Source organism: Spinacia oleracea, chromosome 5, assembly GCF_020520425.1.
Source record: "Spinacia oleracea cultivar Varoflay chromosome 5, BTI_SOV_V1, whole genome shotgun sequence".
In the NCBI taxonomy this organism is placed as follows: Eukaryota; Viridiplantae; Streptophyta; class Magnoliopsida; order Caryophyllales; family Amaranthaceae; genus Spinacia; species Spinacia oleracea.
The window spans coordinates 9,309,255-9,334,369 of NC_079491.1; the positions used below are offsets into that span (position 1 = coordinate 9,309,255).

Sequence of the window (25,115 nt, forward strand, 5' to 3'; positions counted from 1 at the left end):
CTGTCAAGAATGTGAAAATAATTCAGGCTAGAATTCAAGCTGCCCAGGATAGGCAAAAGAGTTATGCTGATTTGAAAAGAAGAGATGATGAATTTGCAGTAGGTGATAAAGTGTTCCTGAAAGTATCACCAACCAAGGGTGTGATGAGATTTGGGAAGAAGGGCAAGCTAAGTGCCAAGTATGTAGGCCCATATGAGATTCTGCAACGAATAGGGAAAGTAGCATACAAGTTAGCCTTGCCAATGGAGTTCGAAAAGATGCACGACGTGTTTCACATTTCCCAACTAAAGCGCTATATCCATGACGAGCGTCATATCTTAGAGCCTGAGAGAATCCAGATTGATAGTAGCCTCACATACGAAGAAAGGCCTGTGAAAATCCTTGATAGAAAAGTGCGTAGTACACGCAATAAGGACGTCAGCATAGTGAAAGTGCTTTGGTCGAACCACGAGTACGAAGAGGCAACGTGGGAAGCCGAAGATGACATGAAGATCAAGTATCCAGAGTTATTTTCTGAGGTGAGTTACGAGGGCGTAACTCGTTTTCTCTAAGGGGGTAGAATGCGATAGAAATTCGCGCTTTTTACCTATTTTTATGATATTTTATGCATTTTATGCTTATTTCTAGCAACCTTTACATGTTGATGCCAGTAAATAGACCTTCCGCATAAGAAAATGTGTTCTTGAGTATTGCAAGTAACGCTTGGTTGGCAAAAGAGTGCACAAGAGTGGCACAAAGTACGAGTACAATTAGAATAAGTTGTGAAGTTTGGAAAAAAATGTGAATTTTCGTGTCAAGTTTCGGGACGAAACTTCTTTTAAGAGGGGTAGATTGTAATCCCCCGTAATTTTATTATATTTTAATTATATACTTTAACGTATATTTAATATATTTAAATGTAAATTTACGAATTTTAGAAATGAATATGTAATTGAAATATAATTATGTTATTACATTTTGAATATTTTAAATGATTTACGAAATCAAATGTATTTTTGAATTTTACGTTGAAACGAATTCGGATTTTGAAATCACGTTCTATTGGAATTAGAAAGCAAATCCTAAATACTATTCCTAGCCCAATTGGGCAAAGCCCAAACCAACAAAACCCATATGACCATACTCCTTTCTCTTTTCTAATTCATGTAAAACAAAAATAAAACCCTATTCTCTTTCTCCTTCCTCATTCACGTGAAACATCAACAAAAAAAAAAAAAAAAAAACAAAGCTCTTCATCCTCTCGACACAGCAGCCCCAGCAACCACCTCCTCGCCGCGGCTCCTCCCTCGACGCCGGTGAGTCCTTCTCCCTCTCATTCGATCTCTCCTCCCCTTGTTCTTTCTTTCTTTTCTTTTCGTTCCTTTTCCCTCTGTTTTCGTAGCTTAGCCTTGTCAATTTCGCAGCACCACCGCGCCCAGCCACCGTCGCCGTGAATTTCTGCCGCGCCCAGCCACCGTCGCCGGTGAACACCCCTGCCGCGAGCCACCGCCGTCCAGCCCTTCTCTCTCTCCTTAATCCTTGGTTATTTCTTAAACCCTAAGTAACTAATTATTTTAAATTAAAGCTTGTTAATTTAGATTATGTTCTTAAATTAAATTTGTAATTTTTATGGTAAATATGATTTTCAGATTTGATGATGAGATTAAAAAACGAATTAATTTTCAGTTTTGATTAATTAAATATTGAGTTAGGGTTTATTCATGATGTATTAGTTTGAATTAAGTTTCTTGAATTAAAGTTAGAAGTTTTGTGATTTAAGTTATAAATTTCAGATTTTTGCAAATTATATAATAAAGTTATTAATTCTCAGATTATCAAATTACTTTGAAATATTAATTTGGATTGTTTAAAGTACGAAATTCAAGGTTTTTATGAGTTTTAATCATGATAGGTTGAGTATGGATTATTGAATTGGTTGTTTTGAGATACTAGGAACGTAGATTGACCTTGGTGAAGCTTTTCAAATGAATTAATGTTGCTGAAAATTTAGAGTACGATGTTTGCAAAGTTTTCAACGAATTTCAATCACTGGTTCAATAACTATGATGCTAGGAAATCAAATGTTTAAGTTTTGATATTGGGGAGAGCTCTAAATATGTTTAGGATGCATTTAGAATGCTTTATTATGGTTACCAATGATTAGAAATTGATTGGTATTACTCGTTGGTTGTTTTAGGCGGAGAATTCTCTTTAGGCGACTTTTGAAAGTGTTAAGGTGGCCTATCAGTTTGTTTACACAAGGTACGTACATACCTGTGTGCTTGGAATGTGTGCTAATTGATGAAACCATGATGAATCTTGTTGTTGAACTTGGTTATGTTGATATTATTGTTGAACTTGGTGATGTTGATATTATGGACGAACTGAGTTATATTGAATGTGCATGTTTAGTATTGTTGGACAAACTTATTGAACTTATTTTGCACTATAAGAACTGTAACATGTTAGTATGGATGTTTGATACAAACATGTTGGTTGGGAACACTAGATTATTCTATATGATTGGGTTGGATCAATTGGTTGTTGTTCCCTTTCTATCTTTTCACTACTTTATAAGGGCGGAGGACCTTGTTTAGTAAGTTGAAACTTTATGCCTATATACAGGGTTGCTCATGGTTAAAGGAAAGGTTGGTTAAGTTGGAATGAGTCTTGATTGATGCTTTTATGATCACTTACTTAATTCCAAGATAAAAACAGTTGTGAACAAGTGTGAATTGTATGTCTTATGTAATGGTTGAGTCATAACAGAATCTCAATTTGTAAATCATGTAAAGTGAAACTGAATAGCAATAACTTTAGACTGTGCACATCTGAAGTGACGGACAAACAGGAGTTGGGGTTCATGGTGGTAGCCCATGGCCTTTTCTGGGACCGGATTGATCACCGTGTCCTATTTTTATTTAAACGTTCCTCGATATCGCAGGTCACTGAGGTTACGGAGTCGCGCCCGTACCTCGTCTTCCTTAGTGAAGACTTCTGGATGGTCAACTCGGTCCATTGTCTATTTCAACTAAAATAATATTATGGTTATTAAGCCTAGCTTAGTCTAGTCAAGTATAATCGTCAATTTATTATGTTTGTCTGTCCTTACTTATACTTACTAGTATCATGTTAGGGTTGTTGGTTTGATAGTATCATGCTAGGATTGTTGTTGTTTTAGTATGTAGTACTCAGCTTTGCTGATTACGTGCTTTGTTTGTGTGTGTTGATCATGGCTATGCCTTATTGATCCTGTGATGACCCATCTTTGGTGAGCAGTCTCTAAGGATCAATAAGCGTTGCCCATCTACAGGTTTGAAGATGATGCATCATTGGGATCGGGATTAGAGAGCTTGTAGTTCTATTCGTTTAATTAAGTGATTTAATTTGTTAACTTGGATTTGAAATTTGTCGTACTATTCGTATTTCCTTAATTCAGTTAATTGGTTTGGACCTAATATGTAATAGATTATTTATGAACCTAAAAGTTAGTTTTATGTTTTCCGCTGCAAAATTCTGAATAAGCCGTAACGTTTTCACACGGGCGATAATACTTTGATAATTCCCTACAGTTATATTTAAAAAGAGGTTATTTTAGAAAATGGGAATTGTCGGGGTGTTACACTTATCGTTCGGTTCTTTGCTATCGGTTGGGTATTCCGTTGTTCTCTTATTCGACGCCGTGTTCTGCTTGCTCTCGGGTTTTCGACGGGGACATTTATGGGGATCATGCCGTGTCTTGTGCTGGGATTGTGGGTATCAAACATCGACATAATGTTGTTCGTGATACCCTTTTGGATATTTGCTATCGGTCGGGGATTTCTGCTCGCAAGGAGGTTGATGTTGGGCTGACTAGTGAGAGTGATGGAGCTCTTCGTCCTGCAGATATACTGCTTTACTCATGGGATGGCGGTCTGGATGTGTGTGTTGACTTGACTGGGTCTTCCCCTATGACGCAATCTGGGTTGTCAGGCTTCGTTCAGGGTCGGGTTGTGGCGGTTGCAGCGCAGCGGAAGCAGGATAAGTATGGGGCACGTTGTAGGGCTTTGGGTTACGGTTTCTTTCCTTTTTCCTTCTCTTCTTTTGGGGAATTAGAGAAAGGGGCTGTTTCTTTGCTGAAGCGGATCCAGACGTACTCCAGGGCTCAAGACATTGGGGCACGGGCAGCTGCCCACATTTTCAGCAGGATCGGGTTCGCCATAGCTAGAGGAGTGGGGGCCCAGATTGTATCTCGGCTCCCCTCCAACTTCTTGTAGTTCATTTGATCTTTGTAGCTTGTTAAGCTTGTAACGTTTTGGTGTTTTCTTATAATAATAATAATTCAATAATAATAATAATAATAATAATTAAATTAATAAATTAAAATCATAATAATAATAATAATTATTATTATAATAAATAAAAATAAAAATATTAATAATGATTATTATTAATAACAATAAAAAAATATTAAAATAAATAATAATAATAAATCAATAATAAATAATCAATAATAAATATTAAAAAAAATTAATAATTAATTAATAATATATATATATATATATATATATATATATATATATATATATATATATATATATATATATATATATATATATATATATAGAGAGAGAGAGATTCTCTTCAATTGTGAATAGTGTCAAGATTCTAAAAGAGACTAATATTTGAGAACGGAGGGAGTAGTATTTTAACGATTTATTTCCTCAAATATATTCTCTTACAAAATTGGTCATAAACAAGTCTTATTTCTGCTACTTTGGCAGACTCACGCCAAGCAAATGATCATACATCGTACCCATTTTTGTTGTTTCTTCCTAGAGCTTATCGTTTTGAATTCGGGCTGAAAAATGTCGGGGTTTGGACAGTTTCTTAGCCCGGCCCAACCCGAATTAAAAAGAATTTGGACGGGATATGGACAAATAAATTACGGAGTACAATTTTAGTTACTCCGTATAAATTAAATTCGCCCGAAAAATCTGCTGTTTTTAGCTCGTAATAACGAGTTTTGACTTTTGAGCACAATAAACAGACCTGAAATTTTGAACCGGTTCGACATGACATGTTATTTCTTTTGGGTACGGATTTTGCCAAGGCAAAATCTAATATATATATATAAAGGAGGCATATTTGCTGAAATATTAGAGCGCCACCTAGGATTACTAATGGTTTCGACCAATGAAAAATAAGATTTCTAATTTATTTTTGAATTAAAAAAATCGATTGCCACGTAGATAATTAATTAGGTGCCACGTAGATATTTTAATTAAATAATTATTAATATATACAACTCCATCTAAAATCAAACACTAATCTAAAATAAAATAAATAAAATTCAATTTAAAATCAAAAATTAATCCAATATTAGAGCGCCAAATTTATTTTTGAATTAAAAAAAATTGATTGCCACGTAGATAATTAATTAGGTGCCACGTAGATATTTTAATTAATTAATTATTAATATATACAACTCCATCTAAAGTCAAACACTCTAACAATTAAAAAATACATCTAAAAATAAAATTCATCCAAAATCAAACACTAATCTAAAATAAAATAAATAAAGTTCAATTTAAAATCAAAAATTAATCCAATATTAGAGCGCCGTGTAGGAAATCTAATGGTTTCTGTCAATGAAAAATAAGATTTCAAAATTAATTTTGAATTAAAAAAAGTGGAGTGCCATGCAGATAAATAATTAAATTCCACATAGATGTTTTTATTAATTAATTATTAATATTTCGCATATACAATTTCATCAAAAAACAAACACGTTCATACTTTAAAAAAAAATCTAAAATGAAATTCAATGCAAAATCAAAAACTAATCTAACATAATTTAATAGAATCCGTGCATCGCACGGGCTAAAATCTAGTTTGATATATCTAAGGCGAATGAGCTACTCGATACCCGTAATCTTATACTGCCATATATGGCCGTTTATAATTTTTTTTTTTTTTTTTTTTTTTTTTTGATAAGGAAAGAAAACCTAGGCGGACTACCTGACACCATCCTTTCGAATGGGTGAATTACAAGGACTCCGAACTAGTAAAACACTTCTTGTAGAACAAATCGTACAATGAAACTACGCTCTAACCTCGAACTACCCCAGCCCCAGTTCCAAGTAAACTTGGTGAATAGGCTTCAAAGATAAACGATTAGCCGAACGATATATGATTACGCTCCATCCTCCGGAAGACTACAAACCCGAAGCCCGACACTACATTTACACTATAGAAAAAATGCTAAATAAAATTGAATCACATCTTTCCTATTATCTTTGTTGCCAAAATTTTAAAATCATAAATATACTAAACGACAACTTTTGTGTAAGACCGCCTTACCGAAAAGACCACTTTTGTTGCTTAACTAATTGGTTCAATTTGTTAACTAATTGGTTACATTACTTAATTAATTGATTCAGTTGCTTAACTAATTATTACCGACTGTTTTGTAGTAGGTAATCAAATTACCGATGGTTTTTCAATGATTACCGACTGTTTTTTGCGGTAGGTAAAACATCAAATTCTTGTAGTGTAACTAATTAGTTCAAGTGCTTAACTAATTAGTTCCATTGCTTAACTTATATGATACCAAGGTGGTCTTTTGTGTAAGACCGTCTTATAGAAAAGTTTGTAATATACTAAATCACCATTTATGTTATTTTTTCTATATTTATTACATGCAATTCTTTGGTACTCCCTGTTATCAAAAGAATTGGACTATTGGAGCATAATCCAAATTATCATTAAAGTAGTGCATGTAATAAATATAGAAAATAAAATAAGTGGTAATTTGATATATTTATGGTTTCATAATTTTGGCAACAAAGATAATGGAAAGAGTTTGATTCAGTTTTATAAATGAACGTATATGACAATATAAGATAACGGGTATCGGGTAGCTCATTTACCTTTGATATATCAAATGTTGCCGTACCTTTTTTGTTTCACAACCGATCCGAACCCGACCCGACCATCCTTATAATTTTCTAATTAGGTCTATAATATTCTCACATCTATTCAATAAAGCCAATCATTTCCCCACAAAGCCAACACCAAAAACCTACTAGCATGAAACCAATACTTTTCTCAAAAATCACAACATCACAACAATTATTTTTGCCAAAAAACACCACCAAAACCCCAACAATGCTAGGAACATGGACAAAGCTAGCATCTTCCCTAGCAAGTTTCATGTTCATTTGAGCAATGTTAACCCAATTCATCCCTTACGAGCTCCGCAACTTCGTCCAAAACTGCATCTCACGTCTCTATTCTCACTTCCACCCCTACGTTGACGTAACGATCCCCGAGTACTCGGGGGAACAACGGTTTATACGTAGCGACGCCTACACGGCGGTCCAATCATACCTCTCGTCTATCTCCTCCAAGTCCGCTAAGCGGTTCACGGGGGAGATAGGACGAGATGGGAAGAGTGTGATCTTATATATGCATGGACAAGCATGAAAAGGTGGAAGATGAGTTTAAAGGTGTTAAAATTTGGTGGGTTTCCGAGTCAGTTTTGTCAGGTCTAGTTAAGGGTGTGTTTCCACAACATTATACAAGTAACTCGGCTGAACCGGAAAAGAAGTATTATAAAGCCACATTTCATAAAAAACATAGGGATTTAGTTACTGAGGAGTACTTTAAACATGTTGTTTACCAAGGAAAGGAGATCAGTGTCAAAAATAGGCAGAGGAAGCTTTACACTAATGTGGGAAGGTACGTAAATTATTTCACTTCTTTATACATAAATTCATGTTTTAATTATAGATTTATGTTTTCCGGTGAAATTACGCTGAAAAATGTTAAATTAAGTGTTAATTGTACGTTAGCGAAAAGGTACAAGGTTAATTTGCTTCAATTAAAAGACAAGGGGTTAATTTGTAGATCATGTTGGGGTCAGTACCCAGTGGCCAGTAGTACTTGTGAATCATAAGAATTTTCATGTTTGTATGGATATAGACATGTAAAAGGGGTCTTAGTTAAGTTTGTATTTGGATCCGGTAAAACCCCCGATCTATTTGTATTTAAATAATATTAATTCGGGTTAACTTTGATTCGGGTTAAAGTAATTAGTCGATTGGTTCATTTATGTCTATACTAGTCCTATATGCAAGCGTTGCATGCTTAAATTGTCTTATGCAAATAATTAAGTTTTTGAATATTTCCCCTTTATTTCCGGATTAATTAACATATTCCTAAATTACATACGTATCAAATATGGTATAATTTTTAGTTAATTAATCTTGTATCATTATTTAAATAATTTAAAGAGTAAAGAAATCTAAAGAGTAAAGAAATGAGGATAATTTGGAACATGCAACTTAATTAGTAATATAAGTAGGGTATTTCGGTCTTTTTACATAGATACCGAGGCCACCAAGTTCTCCCTCTTCCCTCGTATCATAGAGACAATTTCAGGACGGGTCAATTAATTGCAATAGTTGTAATGGTAAGTGAATATAGTGTAACAATTTTTGTTAATGGTAATATTATGTGACAGGTACTCTAGTTATAGCCCCCATAATGTGGAGTCATATACCATTTGAGCACCCTGCAACATTTGAGACACTAGCAATGCACTCAGACAAGAAGAAAGAGATAATGGACGATCTTACAAAATTCAGCAACAGTAAAGACTTTTATGCAAGAATTGGGAAAGCATGGAAAAAAGGCTATTTACTATATGGTCCACCAGGAACAGGCAAATCCACCATGATTGCTGCAATGGCAAACTTCCTCAAGTATGATGTATTTGACCTGGAACTGACAGCTGTCAAGGACAACACAGAGCTCAGACGACTCCTGATCGAAACCACCAGCAAGTCGATTATTGTTATCGAAGACATTGATTTCTCCCTCGAGCTATCCGGCCAAAGGAAGAAGACGAAGAACAATGATGATGACGACAGGAAGAGGGCTAAGAACTAACAACCAATCATATTCAACCTACTGTACACCCAAGCATTCTAAGCTCATTATTACAAGTTGAATCAAGTAACTAACTCTCTAACAAACTTCCGTGAATCTAGGGAAGTTGGTTGAGTATGCTGTTGAGTATATCTGCTTCTAGAATCATCCATAATACGCATTGCACTGCTGGCTGCATGGTCATGCAGTGTGTGAACTGTGGTGAGCTTTGTACTGCTTGCTGCATGTTCATGTAAGGCATGACTTGAGCTAGGATCAGCAGGTTGTAAACCAACACCCCCCCTCAAACTAGGGATGGGATACACATTGATCATACCTCAAACTAGGAAATATCTATTTATATTTATTATTATTACACAAGGTTGTTAGAAGTTGTTACACAGTTAGTTAGAGTTTGTTAGCCTAGGCTTTACTAGCTTGTATATAAGGCAACTTTAGCTTGATTGTTGGGTAAGAAATCAGATAATAAAAATATCATTCTCTCTCAATTCCCTCTGATCTTCTGATATTCTTCATGGTATCAGAGCCAAATCTCTCTTCTGAGATTTAGGTTTCGTTTTTTTTTTCTGAAATCAGCACATTGAAATTGTGTGATTTCTCAGATTACTTGCTGCGAAATTTCTTGCAACTGCGAAATTTCTTGCGCAATACGACAATATCTTGATCAAAGTATTGTGATCGATCAATTAGTTGAGCGTAATGGTGATTGTGAATTCAGAAAATTCTGATTCTCAGGTGCACAATGGAGACAGTGGAGGTAATTTTGATCCATTCTTCATTGCTAACTCTGATAATCCTACTGCTTCTTTAGTTTCTGTAGCTTTTAATGGCATGAATTTCATTCGCTGGAGTAGAAATGTTAGGCGTGCATTGATAGCTAAGAACAAAGAAGGTTTTATTAATGGTGAGATACAAAAACCAGCTGTGAATAACAAAGATTACCATAAGTGGAAACGTGTGGATTTCATGGTAGTTAGCTGGATTTTGAGTTCTATGAACAATGAGCTTGCTGATGATTTTGGATATATTGACAATGCTGTGGAGTTATGGAAAGAACTGAATGAAAGGTTTGGTCAATCCAATGGACCTTTGATCTATCAATTGAAAAAGCAGATTGATAATCTCAATCAGGAGAACATGACTATAGTCACATATTACGGCAAATTAAAGAAGCTTTGGGATGAAATGCAGAATCTAAGAGCATTTCCTTCATGTATCTGTGGTGCATTAAGTCAGTGTAGCTGTATGTTCTTGAAAAAGATGGCTGTATTTGAGGAAGAAGATAAGATGATGAAATTTCTGCTTGGTCTTAATGGAGGTTTTGAAGGAACAGTTACTAATGTGTTGGCAATGGATCCATTGCCTAGCATAAATAAGGTGTTTTCTATCACACAACAAATAGAGAAGCAGAAGGAAATGAATAACACAGCAGCTGAAGGAATTGTTATGAGTAGTAGTGCTATGGCTGCACAAACTAACAAAGGAGGACAGCAGTTTCAAAGATACACTGTTGGATATGGCAAGAAAGATTGGAAGGAATTGAAGAAGGAGAAACTGAACAGAGTTTGCTCTCACTGCAAAGGAAAAGGACACACAGCTGATCAATGTTTCAAGCTGATTGGATATCCTGATTGGTATAATTCAATCAAGGCATCTAAAGGCATTCAATCCAATGGAGGTAGACTTGCAGCTAATGTTCATACCTCTGAAATTGGAGATAATCCATTGGATGACACAACTGGAGATACTGGTACTGTAAGCAATGAGATGCAGAATGCTATTTGTCAAGAGGTTATGAAAGCAATGAAGGGCAAACAAACTCAGAATGGTGAAACTAGTGGCACAAATTGTTCTTTTGCCAACTATGCAGGTACAATATCTCACTCTTTTAATTGTACTGTGAGTGAATTGCCTGATGAATGTTTGTGGATTGTTGACTCTGGAGCTTGTGATCATATGACATATGATGAAAGTATACTGATAAACAAGAAAACTCTGCTTAATCCTATTAAGGTTGGTCTGCCAGATGGAACTCAAATGAGTGTTGAAATCATTGGTGATACCTTTCTAGGGAACAATCTGATGTTGAAAAATGTTTTGCTGGTGAAAGGTTTTAGACACAACCTTTTATCTGTTGGTAGACTAATTGAGCACACTGGTGTTAATGTCATATTTACTGGGAGTGAATATTGTTTCCAGGACCCCTCTAATTCTGTGCTGCTTGGTGCTGGAAAAAGGAGACATGGTCTTTACTATTTTGTCACACCTGCAGAGAACAAGTCTTCAACTATTGTGAGAAGTTCTGGCATTAATTGTCATGTTTCAAGTTGTAGTACAGTAGCTAATGTTGCTGAGGAAGTTGTGAATAATGTGAACATGATTAGATTACCAAATAAAACTGCTACTGGTATTTCTAAGCCTAAGAATAGTGACAGAAACAATCTTGATCTTCTACATGCTAGACTAGGTCATGCATCTCTGTCCAAACTGAAACATGTAAATGATGAATGTTGCAGAGGTATTTCAGAATATAATTGTGTTGTATGTTACAGCTCTAAGCATCATAAATCTCCTTTTCCTATCAGTGATAGTAAAGCATCTGAGTGTTTTGAATTGATACACTTGGATCTCTGGGGTCCATAAAAAACTAGAAGCTTAGATGGTGCTTCTTACTTCTTAACCATTCTTGATGATCACAGTAGGGTTACTTGGACCTATCTATTGCATAACAAATTGCAAGTGGAAAGAGTTGTATCTGAATTTGTGTCTATGATTGAGACACAATTTAATAAAAAGATCAAGAAGATTAGGACAGATAATGGTACTGAAATTGTCAAGGAATCATGTAGATCATTCATTGCTTCTAAAGGTATTTTACATGAAAGGAGTGTTCCATATTCTCCTCAACAAAATGGCAGGGTAGAGAGAAAACACAGAAGTCTTCTTGAGATTGCTAGATCTCTACGGTTTCATACTGGCCTTCCAAAGAAGTTTTGGGGGGAATGTGTTCTTACAGCCACTTATTTGTTAAACAGAATACCCTCAAAGGTGCTGAACTGGAAAACACCATATGAGGTTATGTTTGATACTAGACCTGTCTATAATAATTTGAGAGTGTTTGGTTCACTTTGTTTTGCCTACAATGCTCAAGTTAAGAAAGACAAATTTGATTCCAGAACCAGAAGATGTTTATTTCTTGGATATCCTACTGGTTTTAAAGCTTTTAAGTTGTATGATCTGGATACACACACTGTTTTTGTGTCAAGAGATGTTGTGTTTTTTGAACACACATTTCCTTACAAACTATCATCTCAGTCCATTTCTTCTGTCAACACCAATCCTCAAATGGTGCAATTTGGCACTGACTCTTCTTCTTTCATTCCCAATTCTTCTCATAATTTTCACTCTACAGCTCAACCTTTCACTCCTGATTTTGTACCTGATACTCCTACTTCTGAACCTTCTCTAGATAGTTCCTCTTCTAAAACACATCACAACTCTTCTTCTCCACCATCTTTAAACCATATTGCCTCTTCTCCTGCTTCTCATTCTTCTGATTCTAGTACTTCAGACAGTCACACTAATGACACTCAACCTATGACTGAACCTACACCAATTCTGGCTACAGAATCTCTTCCTCACACTGATACTGTCATTAGACATATTCCTAGACAAATTAAACCTTCCACTACTCTCAAAGGTTTTGTTGGAGGATATGTTCCTCACAGACATACAGAAACTCCATCTAGCAGTGATTCTCTTTCATTTTCAGTCAATTCCTGTTCTCCTAATTTTGAGAATGATGAAGCTTGGTTGATTGCAATGGCTCTTGATAGTTATGATACATGGGAATCTTTGGCTCTCTCTGTTGGTCTTGCTTCCAATGATCCTAAACACTACAATCAAGCCAAAGATGATGACAATTGGATTCTGGCTATGCATAAAGAGATTGAAGCACTTGAGAGCAATGAAACTTGGGAACTTACTCCTCTTCCTGAGAATAAAAAGGCTATTGGATCAAAGTGGGTTTACAGGACTAAACTGAATCCAGATTATACTATTGACAAATATAAAGCCAGATTAGTTGCTATTGGATATCAACAGGTTGAAGGCAAGGATTTTACTCAAACCTTCTCCCCAGTTGCCAAATTAGCAACAGTCAGGGTTGTAATTGCTTTATCTGCAGTTAGAGGTTGGGATCTGTTTCAATTGGATGTTAATAATGCATTTTTGCATGGCTTTATTGATGAAGAGGTTTACATGAAGCCACCACCTGGTTATCTTAAAGCTCAACCTGGTGAGGTTTGCAAGCTGAAAAGATCTCTCTATGGTCTCAGACAGGCATCTAGACAGTGGAACAAGGAGTTAAGCAAGTTTCTGAAATCTTTACACTTTGAGCAATCTAAGCAAGACTACTCCTTGTTTACCAGATCACTTCATGGAGAATTTTTGGTACTTTTGGTGTATGTGGATGATATTCTGATAACTGGTACTTCTGTTTCACAAATCAATGAGGTCAAACTTTTGCTTGATCAAGCATTCACAATTAAGGATCTTGGTCTTTTATCATATTTTCTTGGCATTGAAGTTCACAGAAACTCTAATGGAATTTTTCTTTCTCAAAGAAAATACATCAAGGATATTCTTCTTGATGCTGGCATGGATAATTGTACTGCTGCTCCTGCACCTCTTTCTTGTGGTTTAAAGCTGACCACTGATGAAGGTGATTTACTCACTGAGCCTGATGTATACAGAAGATTAGTGGGAAGATTACTGTATCTCAGTATCACCAGACCAGATTTATCTTATTCAGTGCAACACCTCAGTCAGTTTGTGAGCTCTCCAAGGGTTCCTCACTTAAGGGCTGCTCTTCATGTTCTCAAATACTTGAAAGGGACTATTGATGAAGGCTTATGGTATTCTGCTGATTCCACAACTCATCTGTCTGCATATAGTGATGCAGACTGGAGTTCATGTCAGTACAGCAGCAGATCCCTTAGTGCTTATGCTGTTTTTCTTGGTACAAATTTGATTTCTTGGAAAACCAAAAAGCAACGAACTGTGAGCAAATCTTCAGCTGAGGCTGAATACAGAAGTATGTCAGCTACAGCTAGTGAACTAGTTTGGATTCAGGGGCTTCTTGAAGACCTACAAGTCACTGTCCCATTGCCTGTGCCTCTATATTGTGATAATACTTCTGCTGAGCATTTGGCCAAGAACCCCATGTTTCATGATAAAACTAAACACCTAAAAAGGGACATGCACTATGTTCGTGAACAGGTTGAGGATGGATTCATCCAAACAGCTCATGTTTCAAGTTCAAATCAGTTAGCAGACTTGCTCACCAAACCCCTTTCTTCCTCTCAACATCGATTTTTATCTTCCAAGCTTGGCCTTGCTTCCAAAGTCCAGCTTGAAGGGGGGATATAGGAAATATCTATTTATATTTATTATTATTACACAAGGTTGTTAGAAGTTGTTACACAGTTAGTTAGAGTTTGTTAGCCTAGGCTTTACTAGCTTGTATATAAGGCAACTTTAGCTTGATTGTTGGGTAAGAAATCAGATAATAAAAATATCATTCTCTCTCAATTCCCTCTGATCTTCTGATATTCTTCACGATGAGGAGGAGTTGACAGCAGAAAACAAGAAGAAGGGGGGTGAGAAAAACAATGTTACACTTTCTGGGTTGTTGAATTTCATTGATGGGATATGGTCAAGTTGTGGGGGAGAAAGGATTATAGTGTTTACTACAAACTATGTTGAGAAACTTGATCCTGCATTGGTAAGAAGAGGGAGGATGGATAAGCATATTGAGATGTCTTATTGTGGTTTTGAAGGGTTTAAGGTTCTTGCTAAGAATTACTTGTCTGTTGTTGAGGATGATGATGATTATAATGGGATGTTTGATGAGATTAAGGAGTTGTTAAGTGAGGTTAAGGTAACACCGGCCGATGTTGCGGAGAATCTGATGCCTAAGTCTTGTGAAGAAACTGCTGAAATGTGTTTTCAGAAATTGATTAGGGTGCTTCAGGAAGGTAAGGAAGAGGCTGTCAGGAAGAAGGAAGCAGTGGAGGAGATAGAGGACTAGTGGGATAAGTGGTAGTTTTTTTTTTTTTTTTCTTTCTTATTATTTTGTTTTGTTGAACTAATCCATACTAATATATTAAAAGGCGTTTATGAAAACGTATATGTGTCACGTATACCCCCTCCTTATTACGCCACATCACCGCTAATAAGCATCATGGCATGGATCGAACATCAAACCTCATGGATTAAAGTTTCACCTCTTACCATCTTAACTAGCTACAATGTATGTTATATTTTCCCATATAAATGTAAAATACAATCTTTTGAAAATGGGCACATTTTTACAAAAAGTAAACCCTACTAAAAGTAAAACCCGAAGCAACGCCCGGACCACACACTAGTTAAAGTAGTAATTGTTGAGTAGTACTAATTTAATGTTATTAGATCCGCGATCATCAAAATGATTCAAATCGTTGCCATAATCGTAATAGTTTAGGATCGTGAAAACCAGTTGTGGGTGAGATATGTGGGATTGCGATCCGAATCCAATTATGTCGATATTAGTAGTAGTTTACAAGGCCAAATATATGAGAAAAGAACTTAAATTGAATCAATATTTTGCAAAGTAGCATCTTACATGATTCAAGAATCATAAATCATATCCATCCAAAACCCTTTACTAATTTCTTAGAATTACTTGGTTTTTACCCAAAATCAAAACCCCCAATTTAGTATAAATCCTAATTTTCGAGAAGTAAAAATTGGAGATCTCCAATTACAAAAAGTTATGATAGAGATTGTCGGAGAATGTTTAGCCATCCCTATCGCGGGTCATATTACTTCCGGTTTGCTAAACACTGTCAACTATTTTATTTTGTTAAATGATATTGACATTGTCTTTAATAACATTCAATTTAATTTTATTAGGTAAAAAACAGAAATATACTCCGTAGTAATTATGGACAAAAATGTCATTTACAAGTTTAACAATCATCTAAGCAAAATAAGATGAGAAATGTTTTTTTCAAACGAGTTAACCCCATGGTTGGGGTCCAAGTTTTACAAAAAATCACCAATTGAGACCTCACTTTTTTTTGGTCAATAATTGGGACTTCATCTTAATTTTTTAGGCAAAGTTAACTACGGTGGTTAAAAAAATGTTAAGTCCTTGGGTTAAAAAACTTTGCTCTCCTTAAGTGATTTAGGTATAAACATCACGAATTAAACATAAATAATAATAATAATAATAATAATAATAATAATAATAATAATAATAACAATAATAATAATAATAATAATAATAATAATAAAAGCAAACAATAACAAATGGATCAAAATCAACACAAAAACAATCAAATTTAGCAGCATTAATATCATACAAAATCACAAAATTAACCAATTCAATCATTAATCTCACAAAAAATCACAATTTTTTTTTTGAGGGGAACAAAAAATCACAAAATTAACCAGTACCAATTAACTCAAATCTAAAAACGAACAAAATAAAACCCCTAAAAAAATTGGCAAATAATACTACTTATTAAGTCATAACTCTTATAATTTATTTTTGATTTATTTTATTAGTTTGAATAGTCAACCTTGAGTTAAAGGTGAGTTAAACTACAAAAAATCTAACCTTAGGTCCCAATTATTGACCAAAAAAAAGTGAGGTCCCAATTGGTGATCTATTGCAAAACTTAGACCCCAATAATGGGCTTAACTCTTTTTCAAACGGGGAGGTTTCAATTTTGTTTTTTTTTTTTTTTTTTTTTTTACCAAACACCACTTTTAGAAGTTTTGGCTAGTCAAACCTCACCTCAAACTTCTCTTTACAAAACATGACCTTTAAATTTTGTTATTGGGGACTAAAAGTGGTCCAAACCTCTAAAAATCCCCTCAAAACTCTATGTACAAAACATGACCTTTGCATTTTCTCATTGTAAGGGCGTGTTCGGCAGTAGCGTTTGAGGTAGCGGGTAGCGTTTTGATCTAGTCAAGACGCTACTTGTAAAATTTGTAAGCGTTTGGCAAGGTAGCGTTTTAAGTAGCGGTTAACGATAAAGCGTTTGGATAACTTTTATCAAACGTTAAAATTAGTAGCTTTTAAGGTAGCGGGTAGCTTTTGACAAATTTATATTCTACATTTTATTTTATTTTAGAATATCAACCGCTACTTTTACCCAACACCCATATCAGTTAGCCGCTACTTTGACAGCTAACCGTTATCCGCTATCATTCACCGCTACCCGCTACTCGAATCGCTATCCAATACTCAACCGCTAACCGCTACCCGCTACCGCTAAGAGCAAGATTAGCGCTAGTATAAGCTAAGACTTCCACGACATCTTTTTATTAATTTTTATTTATTTTCAATTAATCAGATTCTTGTTGAGACTTACTTAATTTTTCCACTTCACCCCTCGTACTCATTCAAGACTTCTCAAACTTATGAAAATAATAAAATAAAAAAGAATAAATAATACTTCCTCCGTCTTTTAATACTCGCAACGTTTGTAAGTTTCACGCATGCCAATGCACAACTTTGATCATTTATATCTTGAATTCTCTTTATGCAAAAATTATAAAAAGTTGATAATTTGAAAATACTCATTGAGACGAATCTAACAAGATACCACATGACTATGTTTTATCTTATATAAAAAACACTACGAATAGTCAAAGTAGATTATATGAATAGTGGCAAAAGTCCAAACGTTGCGAGTATTAAAAGACGGAGGAAGTAATAATTAAGATTGAATGTATTGTTTAAATGTCTTAAGTAGAGTCTTGGAATTCCAAGACTCTTGCTCAGACTTTTGTCATACTCTTCCACTTAAATGGGAGGTCTTGCTTAGCTTTAGATGTAACTCGAAACAAGACGAAGGTTGCCGTATACCATTTGTCCGTATAGTCGTACACGACCCTTGTCAAATGCACTCCATTTTTTTTTTGGATTTGGGAGGAAAATAAGTTTCTTTCTTGGCGGGCAGTCTCATTGACAATTCGTAACTTATTGTAATCTCTTTGCATTTTGCTGCACATTCCCCTCCCAAATTAGGAGAGAGAAAAGGGGTTCGATAAACTCTGCATCATCTTCTACATTCACATATTTTCATCTGGTGTTAGGTATTTCTCCGAATTCCTCATCGTTTTTGCCTCATGATCGCACTCTAATTTTGCCTTTCAATTGCTTTACTTTGCTGATTAATTAGCTGTTTTTGTTCTCGATTTTTTAGGGTTTTACCTCTTTGATTTCAATTTCGAGTTTAGAATTTGGAATATTCAAAGTCTGTTCATGGATATAGATTAATTCCTATACTTTCCTTTTGATTGGTTGCTATTTGAGTTGTGTTCCTATATAGATTAATTCTTATTTATGTATTATAAATTAATGACCTTCTAGACTTGATTGAGATTTTGTATGAGCAATGTAAATTGCAATAATGAGAAGAAATATATGAAGAATATTAAAACACACAAGATTGAAGGTGGTTCTCTCTTCAATGAGCTACATCCACCACAAGGGGAGGGTTTGGAGCTTTTATTACTCTTCTTGGTGTGTTAGGGTTTACTCCTTATCTCACATGTCTCTCATACACAAATCAGAAATAACGTGATAAAAAGGGGTATTTATAGTGCTAGATCCAATTAAGAAATCAATGGATAAAATTAGCTCATGTTAAAAGAGAAACAACTGACGAAAACGACGGGTGTTCGGGCAAGCACAAATGTGCTTGGCCGAGCACGGCCTTGCAACAACTTTTGCCTTGAGCGTGCTTGGACAAGCAAGTTCCCATCTTTACTTAGCTTCATTTCTTCGCCTCTAGACCTCTTCTAACTTCACCAAGACTCTTTTATTGCTTCATTTGATCACCAACCTTCATTTTACATACTCAAAACATCCTTCACGAGGATTCGTGGCACACTATAACATTATATATACTAATTAGGTTTTGCATTCTACTCATCATCAGGGTTTTTGGGGGCTTGGAAGTTTAGCTGCAATTCTCATTTCACAACACCTGCTGGTGCTGCTTTAATGGCGTCAAGGCGCAACGTGAAATACTCTCGTCTTGACACTGATGAGGATGGAGGAAACAATTACAGTGATGATGGCAATATAAAGGGACGAAGAAGACAATATGATGCTCGGTTTGATTACACACCGAAGTACCTAGATAAAGTTCCATGGAAATCAATTCTTCTTGCACTCTTCCTTCTCTTACTCGGTTCATTTCTTCTTTTTCTATCTTTTTTCATTTTCACTGGTCATATGGGAGGGGAGCGGTCTCAAGCATATGGTCTTCTTGCACTTGGATTTCTTACTTTCCTTCCAGGTATCCAGAGTTTCCCTTTATTATGTTTTTATTTTTTGTCCATAACTTGTGTGTTGGTGTGTGTTGGATGGTTGGAGGTGGGGAGGTAGGGTTGGGTCATTTCTATCTCTTATGCAGTTTGCGCTTTCCTAGTTTGGTGATTGAAGGCTGTAGCGAGGAAGAGTAACAGGAAACGGAGAGAGTGTTTTTCAAGTCACTAGCTGATTGGTGAATGCTGTTTGCCTGTGTCCCTTTAGCTAAATGATTGTACTTATCATTTTATTCATTAACCAAGAGTCTTGCAAGCGTTAATGCGTTATATCACACAGTATTTTGGAGAAGCATTTTTCCCCCTCCCCCCTCCCGAGTTATGCCTTGTGGTAGGTGTAGTTTCAGTTGTACTCTTTTGTTATGTGGTTAAGTTAAGACAAGAGGTGGGAAGCTGAAATAGAGAATGTATGCTACTCAAATTTATTCCAGGCCAGCTATTGGAAGATGTAGTGATCCAATCCCATAATAGAATAATGCGAAGTAATGTTAAAAAGAGTTAGTTGTTGGCAACAAATGAGCTTCAAGGATGTTCAAGCCATAATGCCATAAAGTGCAAAAAAGAGAATTGGCATTTTTTTGAGACAGACCAAACTGTGTGCTTATTGTCTTTGTTGATTTTTAGTAGTGGGCTAAAAAATTATGTGAAGAGGAAAATTTTGACAGCCTATGTGAAGAGGAAAAAGCTCAGTCTTCTTTGTTTGGAGGTCAACAAAGTTGGCCTACTTAAGTGAAGAGAAAAAGTCAAGTATTCTTTTATTTGGTTATGAACTCAAAATGATAAAAGGAACAAAATTTACAACGTTTAGTCAGATATTTAATGCCAGGAAAGATTGAATTAGAAGCAGCTTTGACACATCAAGGTTAAGACAATAACTGTCTATCTTCTATTAGGATATTAGCCACCTTAAGAACAATTTGATTTGAGGAATGAGGGATTTCATGGTCAAGGTCTCAAGTGTATTTCACCAAGAACCTCCTTGATGGAGTTACCCTTACTAAGTTCCAAGACTGTGAAAGCTGATAATGATAACGCTCACGAAGTTCTTTCAAACAAGCATGAATAGAATCACTCTTGTTCTAAATTTTATTTTGCATGGTTGCATCATTCACACTCAGTCTATTTATGGACTCCACATGAGATTCTTATTTTTCTAAGCAATACGGAATAAGAGGAAACTAAAGAAAATGTAAGAAAATATTCTTCTTGTCCTGATTTATAGCAGTAGAAAAACAGTAGCAATGATACAATTCCTAGTTTAGCAAATGATATCAACTTCTAGTCTAAATGTTTATAAATGATAGCTATTGCTTGATTCTCTAGTCAACAAGTATCTTCCTCAACTTTCACTTCAAAATAGTCTTTTGAGATTGCTTACTAGTGGACATAGTAGCTGAATAGCTGCACCAATAATCATGGGACAATACTTTAGCTTCAAAACTATTAAAGTGGAAAGACCTTCTAGGTTTCCGTAGGGTAAGGTTGAGTACAATTGAACCTGCCTAGAGAGGGATCTTTGTTAGAAAAATTGAGGCAATGATGTTGTTGTGAGTGCTTCAATAGGGCTGCAAAATTAGGCACGTTGTTGAATCAAGGCTATTCCGTGTCTTTTAGTGAGCAACTAGTGGGTTTTTATGATTCCAAAATTTCTTATATAACCATATGGCACATTCTCCAAAATTTTAGGAGCTTTTGAGACCGGGTCCTGGAACCTCCAAGTTCGGTGAAAAAAAGGTGTATAGCTTTCATTTTTGGATAATTTGGACCTTTTCCGGACTCAAAAAGATTAGAGGTCCGGATGCTTCCCATATATATAGCTATATAGGTAATCCGGAGGTATAGTAAGTGTTTAGAACCATCTATTTCGCCTCTTAAGTGACATTTTAGTCGATTTTCTCAAAAACGCATGTTGTTGAATCAATGCCATTGTTGCTTTTAAGTGATTCCATACTTCCTTGTATGACCATAGGACACATTACCCAAAATTTTAGGAGCTTCCGGGCTCGGGTCCCCGAACCTCCAAATTTAGTCAAAGACGGTGTGTAGCCTTTATTGGACCTTCAAATTTAGTCAAAGACGGTGTGTAGCCTCCAAATTTCGTCAAAGACGGTGAGGTCCGGATGCGTGGATAATTTGGACCTTTTTCGCACCTGGAAAGGTTAGAGGCCCGGATGTTTCCCAATTCCCATATACCAACCCCATGAGTTCTCGGGAGCAAACCGGGTGCTTAGAACATATACTTCGCCTCTTAAATGACAATTTAGCCGATAGAAGCGCATGTTATTGAATCAAGGCCATTCCGTGTGTTCAAGTGACCAACTAGCGTTTTATGATTCCAAACTTCCTTATATGACCATATGACACATTCCCCAAAATTTTAGGAGCTTCCGAGACCGTGTCCTGGTACCTCCAAATTTGGCCGAAAACGTTATACTTCGTATTAGCCTTCATTTTTGGATAATTTGGACCTTTTTGGCACCCGGAAAGATTCGAGGGTTGGATGCTTCCCATATACCCCATGGGTCCACCGGGGCATATTGGTAACAAAAATGGAGAGAGTGTTTTTCAAGTTATTAGCTGATTGGTGAATGCTGTGTGCCTGTCTCCCTTTAGCTAAATGATTGTACTTGTCATTTTATTCACTAAGTAAGAGTCTTGCAAGCGGTAATCGGTAATGCGTTACACATTTTGGAGAACCATTTTTCCCTCTCCCCCCTTCCCGAGCTATGCCTTCTGGTAGACGTAGTTTCAGTTGTACTTTTTTGTTATTTGGTTAAGTTAAGGCGGAAGCTTAAATAGAGAAAGTGTGCTACTCAAATTTATTCCACGCAGCTACTGGAAGATGTAGCGATCCAATGCCGTAATAGAACAATAATGTTAAAAGAGTTAGTTATTGGCAACAAATGAGCTTCAAGGATGTTCAAGGCATAATGCCATAAAGTGCAAAAAAGAAAATTGGGATTTTTCTGAGACAGATAAAACTGTGTGCTTACTGTCTTTGTTGATTTTTAGTAGCGGGCTTAATGTGTTTTGACATGTTTCGTCAAACATAGAAAAATTATGATTTGAAGAACAAAGTACGCTAGAATTTTGACAGCCTAAGTGGAGAAGAAAGCTCACTCTTCTTTTTTTGGAGGCCAACAAAGTTAGCCTACCTAAGTGAAGAGAAAACGTTAAGTATTCTTTTATTTGGTTATGAACTCAAAAAGATAAAAAGGAACATAAATTACGACGTTTAATCAGATATATAATTCCAATAACGATTGAAATAGAAGCAGATTTGACACATCAAGGTTAAGACAATAACTATTTATCTTTTATTAGGATACTTCACCACAAGTACCTCCTTGTCGGAGTTACCCTTACTAAGTTCCAAGACTGTAAAAACTGATAAGTTGATAACACTCACAGAGTTCTTTCAAACAAGAGGTGAAGAGAATCACTCTTGTTCTTAATTTTTGTTTGCATGGTTGCATCATTCACACTCAGTCTATTAATGGACTCCACATGAGATTCTTATTTTTCTAAGCAATCCGGAATTAGAGAAAATTAAAGTATGTGTAAGAAAATATTCTTCTTTTCCTGATTTATAGCAGGAGCAAAACAATTGCGAATGATACAATTCCCAGTCTTAGCAAATGCTATCAACTTCTAGCCTGAATGTTTATAAATGAGGGCTGTTCTTAATCCTCCAGCCAGCAAGTATCTTCCTTAAGTTTCACTTCAAAATGGTCTTCTGAGATTTCTTACTAGTGGACATAGTAGCTGACAAGCTGCACCAATAATCATGGGATGGTACTTTAGCTGCAAAACTATTAAAGTGGAAACAGCTTCTCGGTTTCCGCAGGGTAAGGTTGTGTACATCTGAACCCGCCCTTACCCTGCTTAGAGAGGGAGCTTTTTCAGAAGCATTGAGGCAATGATTTTGTTGTGATTGTTGCAATTGAGATGCAAAATTACTTAATTAGGCAATCTTAATTGAGGTGTTAAACAGTTATTAATACTTAACTCAGATTTATCCCCTTCATAATGTTTCTCTGACATTTAAGAACCTTGCTGCTTTTGGTCTTGGACAAATCATCTTAGAAATATTATTTTTTCACTAAGCAAGAGGATTTTGATACTTGTGCTAGATCCTTCGCTCTTGCAGGTTGTTCCTAGCACTGTTCCTTGGATTGTTTCTTCTGTGAACGTGCTTCTTAGTACCCAGCCTTTGATTTCTTCTTAGTTTTCATCTCACAGGGAATAAAAAGATTTTGTTCTTTTAAACCATGTGTTCTGTTGTTCTTAAAATAAGTCCTGCTCATTTAGATCAGCTTATTTCATCCGACTGAAATCACTGAATCTCTTAAGAGTTATTTCAGCCTTTTAGTAGCTAAGCTCTTCAAAGTAGCTCTTTCCCCTGCTCCCATGCAAGACAGGTTTAATTGCCTTTTTCGCCTTGTACCTTTGCAGATCTAGATGTTAAGAGGTTGTATTTTCTAATATGTGAAGAATGATGTCAAAGGAGAATCCATGTTTTCAATCCCATATAAGCAGGAACAGAATTACCCAAAAAAAGCAGCAGCAATGGTTTCCTCTGATGTGTTGTTTATTTTTAGGTTATTTTCACTAATCTTGTTTCTGATGCTATTTGTCTTCATTCTTTAGTTTTGAGTGGATGGTATAGGCTAGCTGGAGCTAAATCTAAATATAGTTGGAGGTGTCTGCATGACTTTATGAAATAATGTAGGAGCAAAGGAGCCTGCCTAACTTGGTTCGTTAAGCTTGGTCCTGGTTCTTCATTTTGTGGAATCATAAACCTTTGCTTGGCCCAAAAATTCCTTTGAACTTCAAAGTTACCGAAAAGATCAGGCATTGAGAACCTTTTGAAGATTTAGGTTGCAGTCGCTCCAAAATTCTAAGAACTTGCTCATGAATGCCTTCTTTAGCAAAAACTTTTGGCTTATAGCTAATAGATGTCTGTGTGACCGTGTCTACATATTTTGTACACCGTATTGTATCGGTAAGAGATTGTATCTAAAGCTTTGTATTGCATAACTTTAGTGACTTATCCGAGGATGTTTGACTTCCCTCAAGAATGGACTCTGATCAGCTTATGTTGTCAAGAATCAAGACTTTTGGACATCATAAAAGTTCCATCCAAAGAAAGAGGGGGGTGGGGGGTTAGAAAGGGGAGGAGAAGAACGAAGAGACACCGTTTAGTGTGATTTGCAGAAGCATGTGCACTTGTCTTTGTGATTTTTAACTGTGTTTGATGTAGCACTCAGCCACTCATACATGTTTATGGTTAAGATTGTTGAGCTTATCCCATTTCCATGTGGCTATGTTTTGAAATAACTGTGTCCTGTTTTTAAACTGTTGATGCAGGATTTTACGAAACCCGGATTGCGTATTATTCATGGAGAGGTGCTGCCGGGTATCGTTTTGCAGCCATCCCTGACTACTGAGTCTCTTATAGTTATCCTTGAAGATCAGCAAATCTGGTTCATGAATCCATTTTGTTTCTTCTAGTTTGTTTCTTGATGGTATAATGCATGCCTGTTGTATAGAGCACTAACTCATTTATAGGAGTTTTGTACTTGTACTAGCATTCTGTACTCTTTTAGGAGATAACAAAAACGCTGTACTTATTGTTGGCATCCACGATATGTAGCTTGTTTTCGCGGTATCTGGACATTCTCATATAAAGACTAAAGTGTGTTTTGTTTCATTTGGTAGGAGATTTCGCCTGATTTGGGTCATTTCTTTTCCTATCCAACCTTTAAGCTTCTTTATACATAAAGAAACTTTGAAGAGTGTGAAAT

At 35.9% G+C, this 25,115-nt stretch overlaps 1 protein-coding gene and 1 pseudogene across 1 annotated transcript; both read left to right on the forward strand.

The window, feature by feature from the left end:
- The first annotated feature begins 7,128 nt into the window (after positions 1 to 7,128).
- LOC110780300 (AAA-ATPase ASD, mitochondrial-like) lies at positions 7,129 to 15,070 on the forward strand (annotated as a pseudogene).
- A 2,768-nt stretch (positions 15,071 to 17,838) lies between these two features.
- Positions 17,839 to 25,021, forward strand: LOC110804937 (uncharacterized). Its single transcript, XM_022010535.2, has 3 exons — positions 17,839 to 18,069; positions 18,918 to 19,280; positions 24,679 to 25,021. The coding sequence occupies exons 2-3, from the start codon at positions 18,983 to 18,985 to the stop codon at positions 24,756 to 24,758; spliced, it is 378 nt and encodes a 125-aa protein (XP_021866227.1). The 5' UTR covers positions 17,839 to 18,069; positions 18,918 to 18,982; the 3' UTR covers positions 24,759 to 25,021.
- The last annotated feature ends 94 nt before the right edge of the window (positions 25,022 to 25,115 follow it).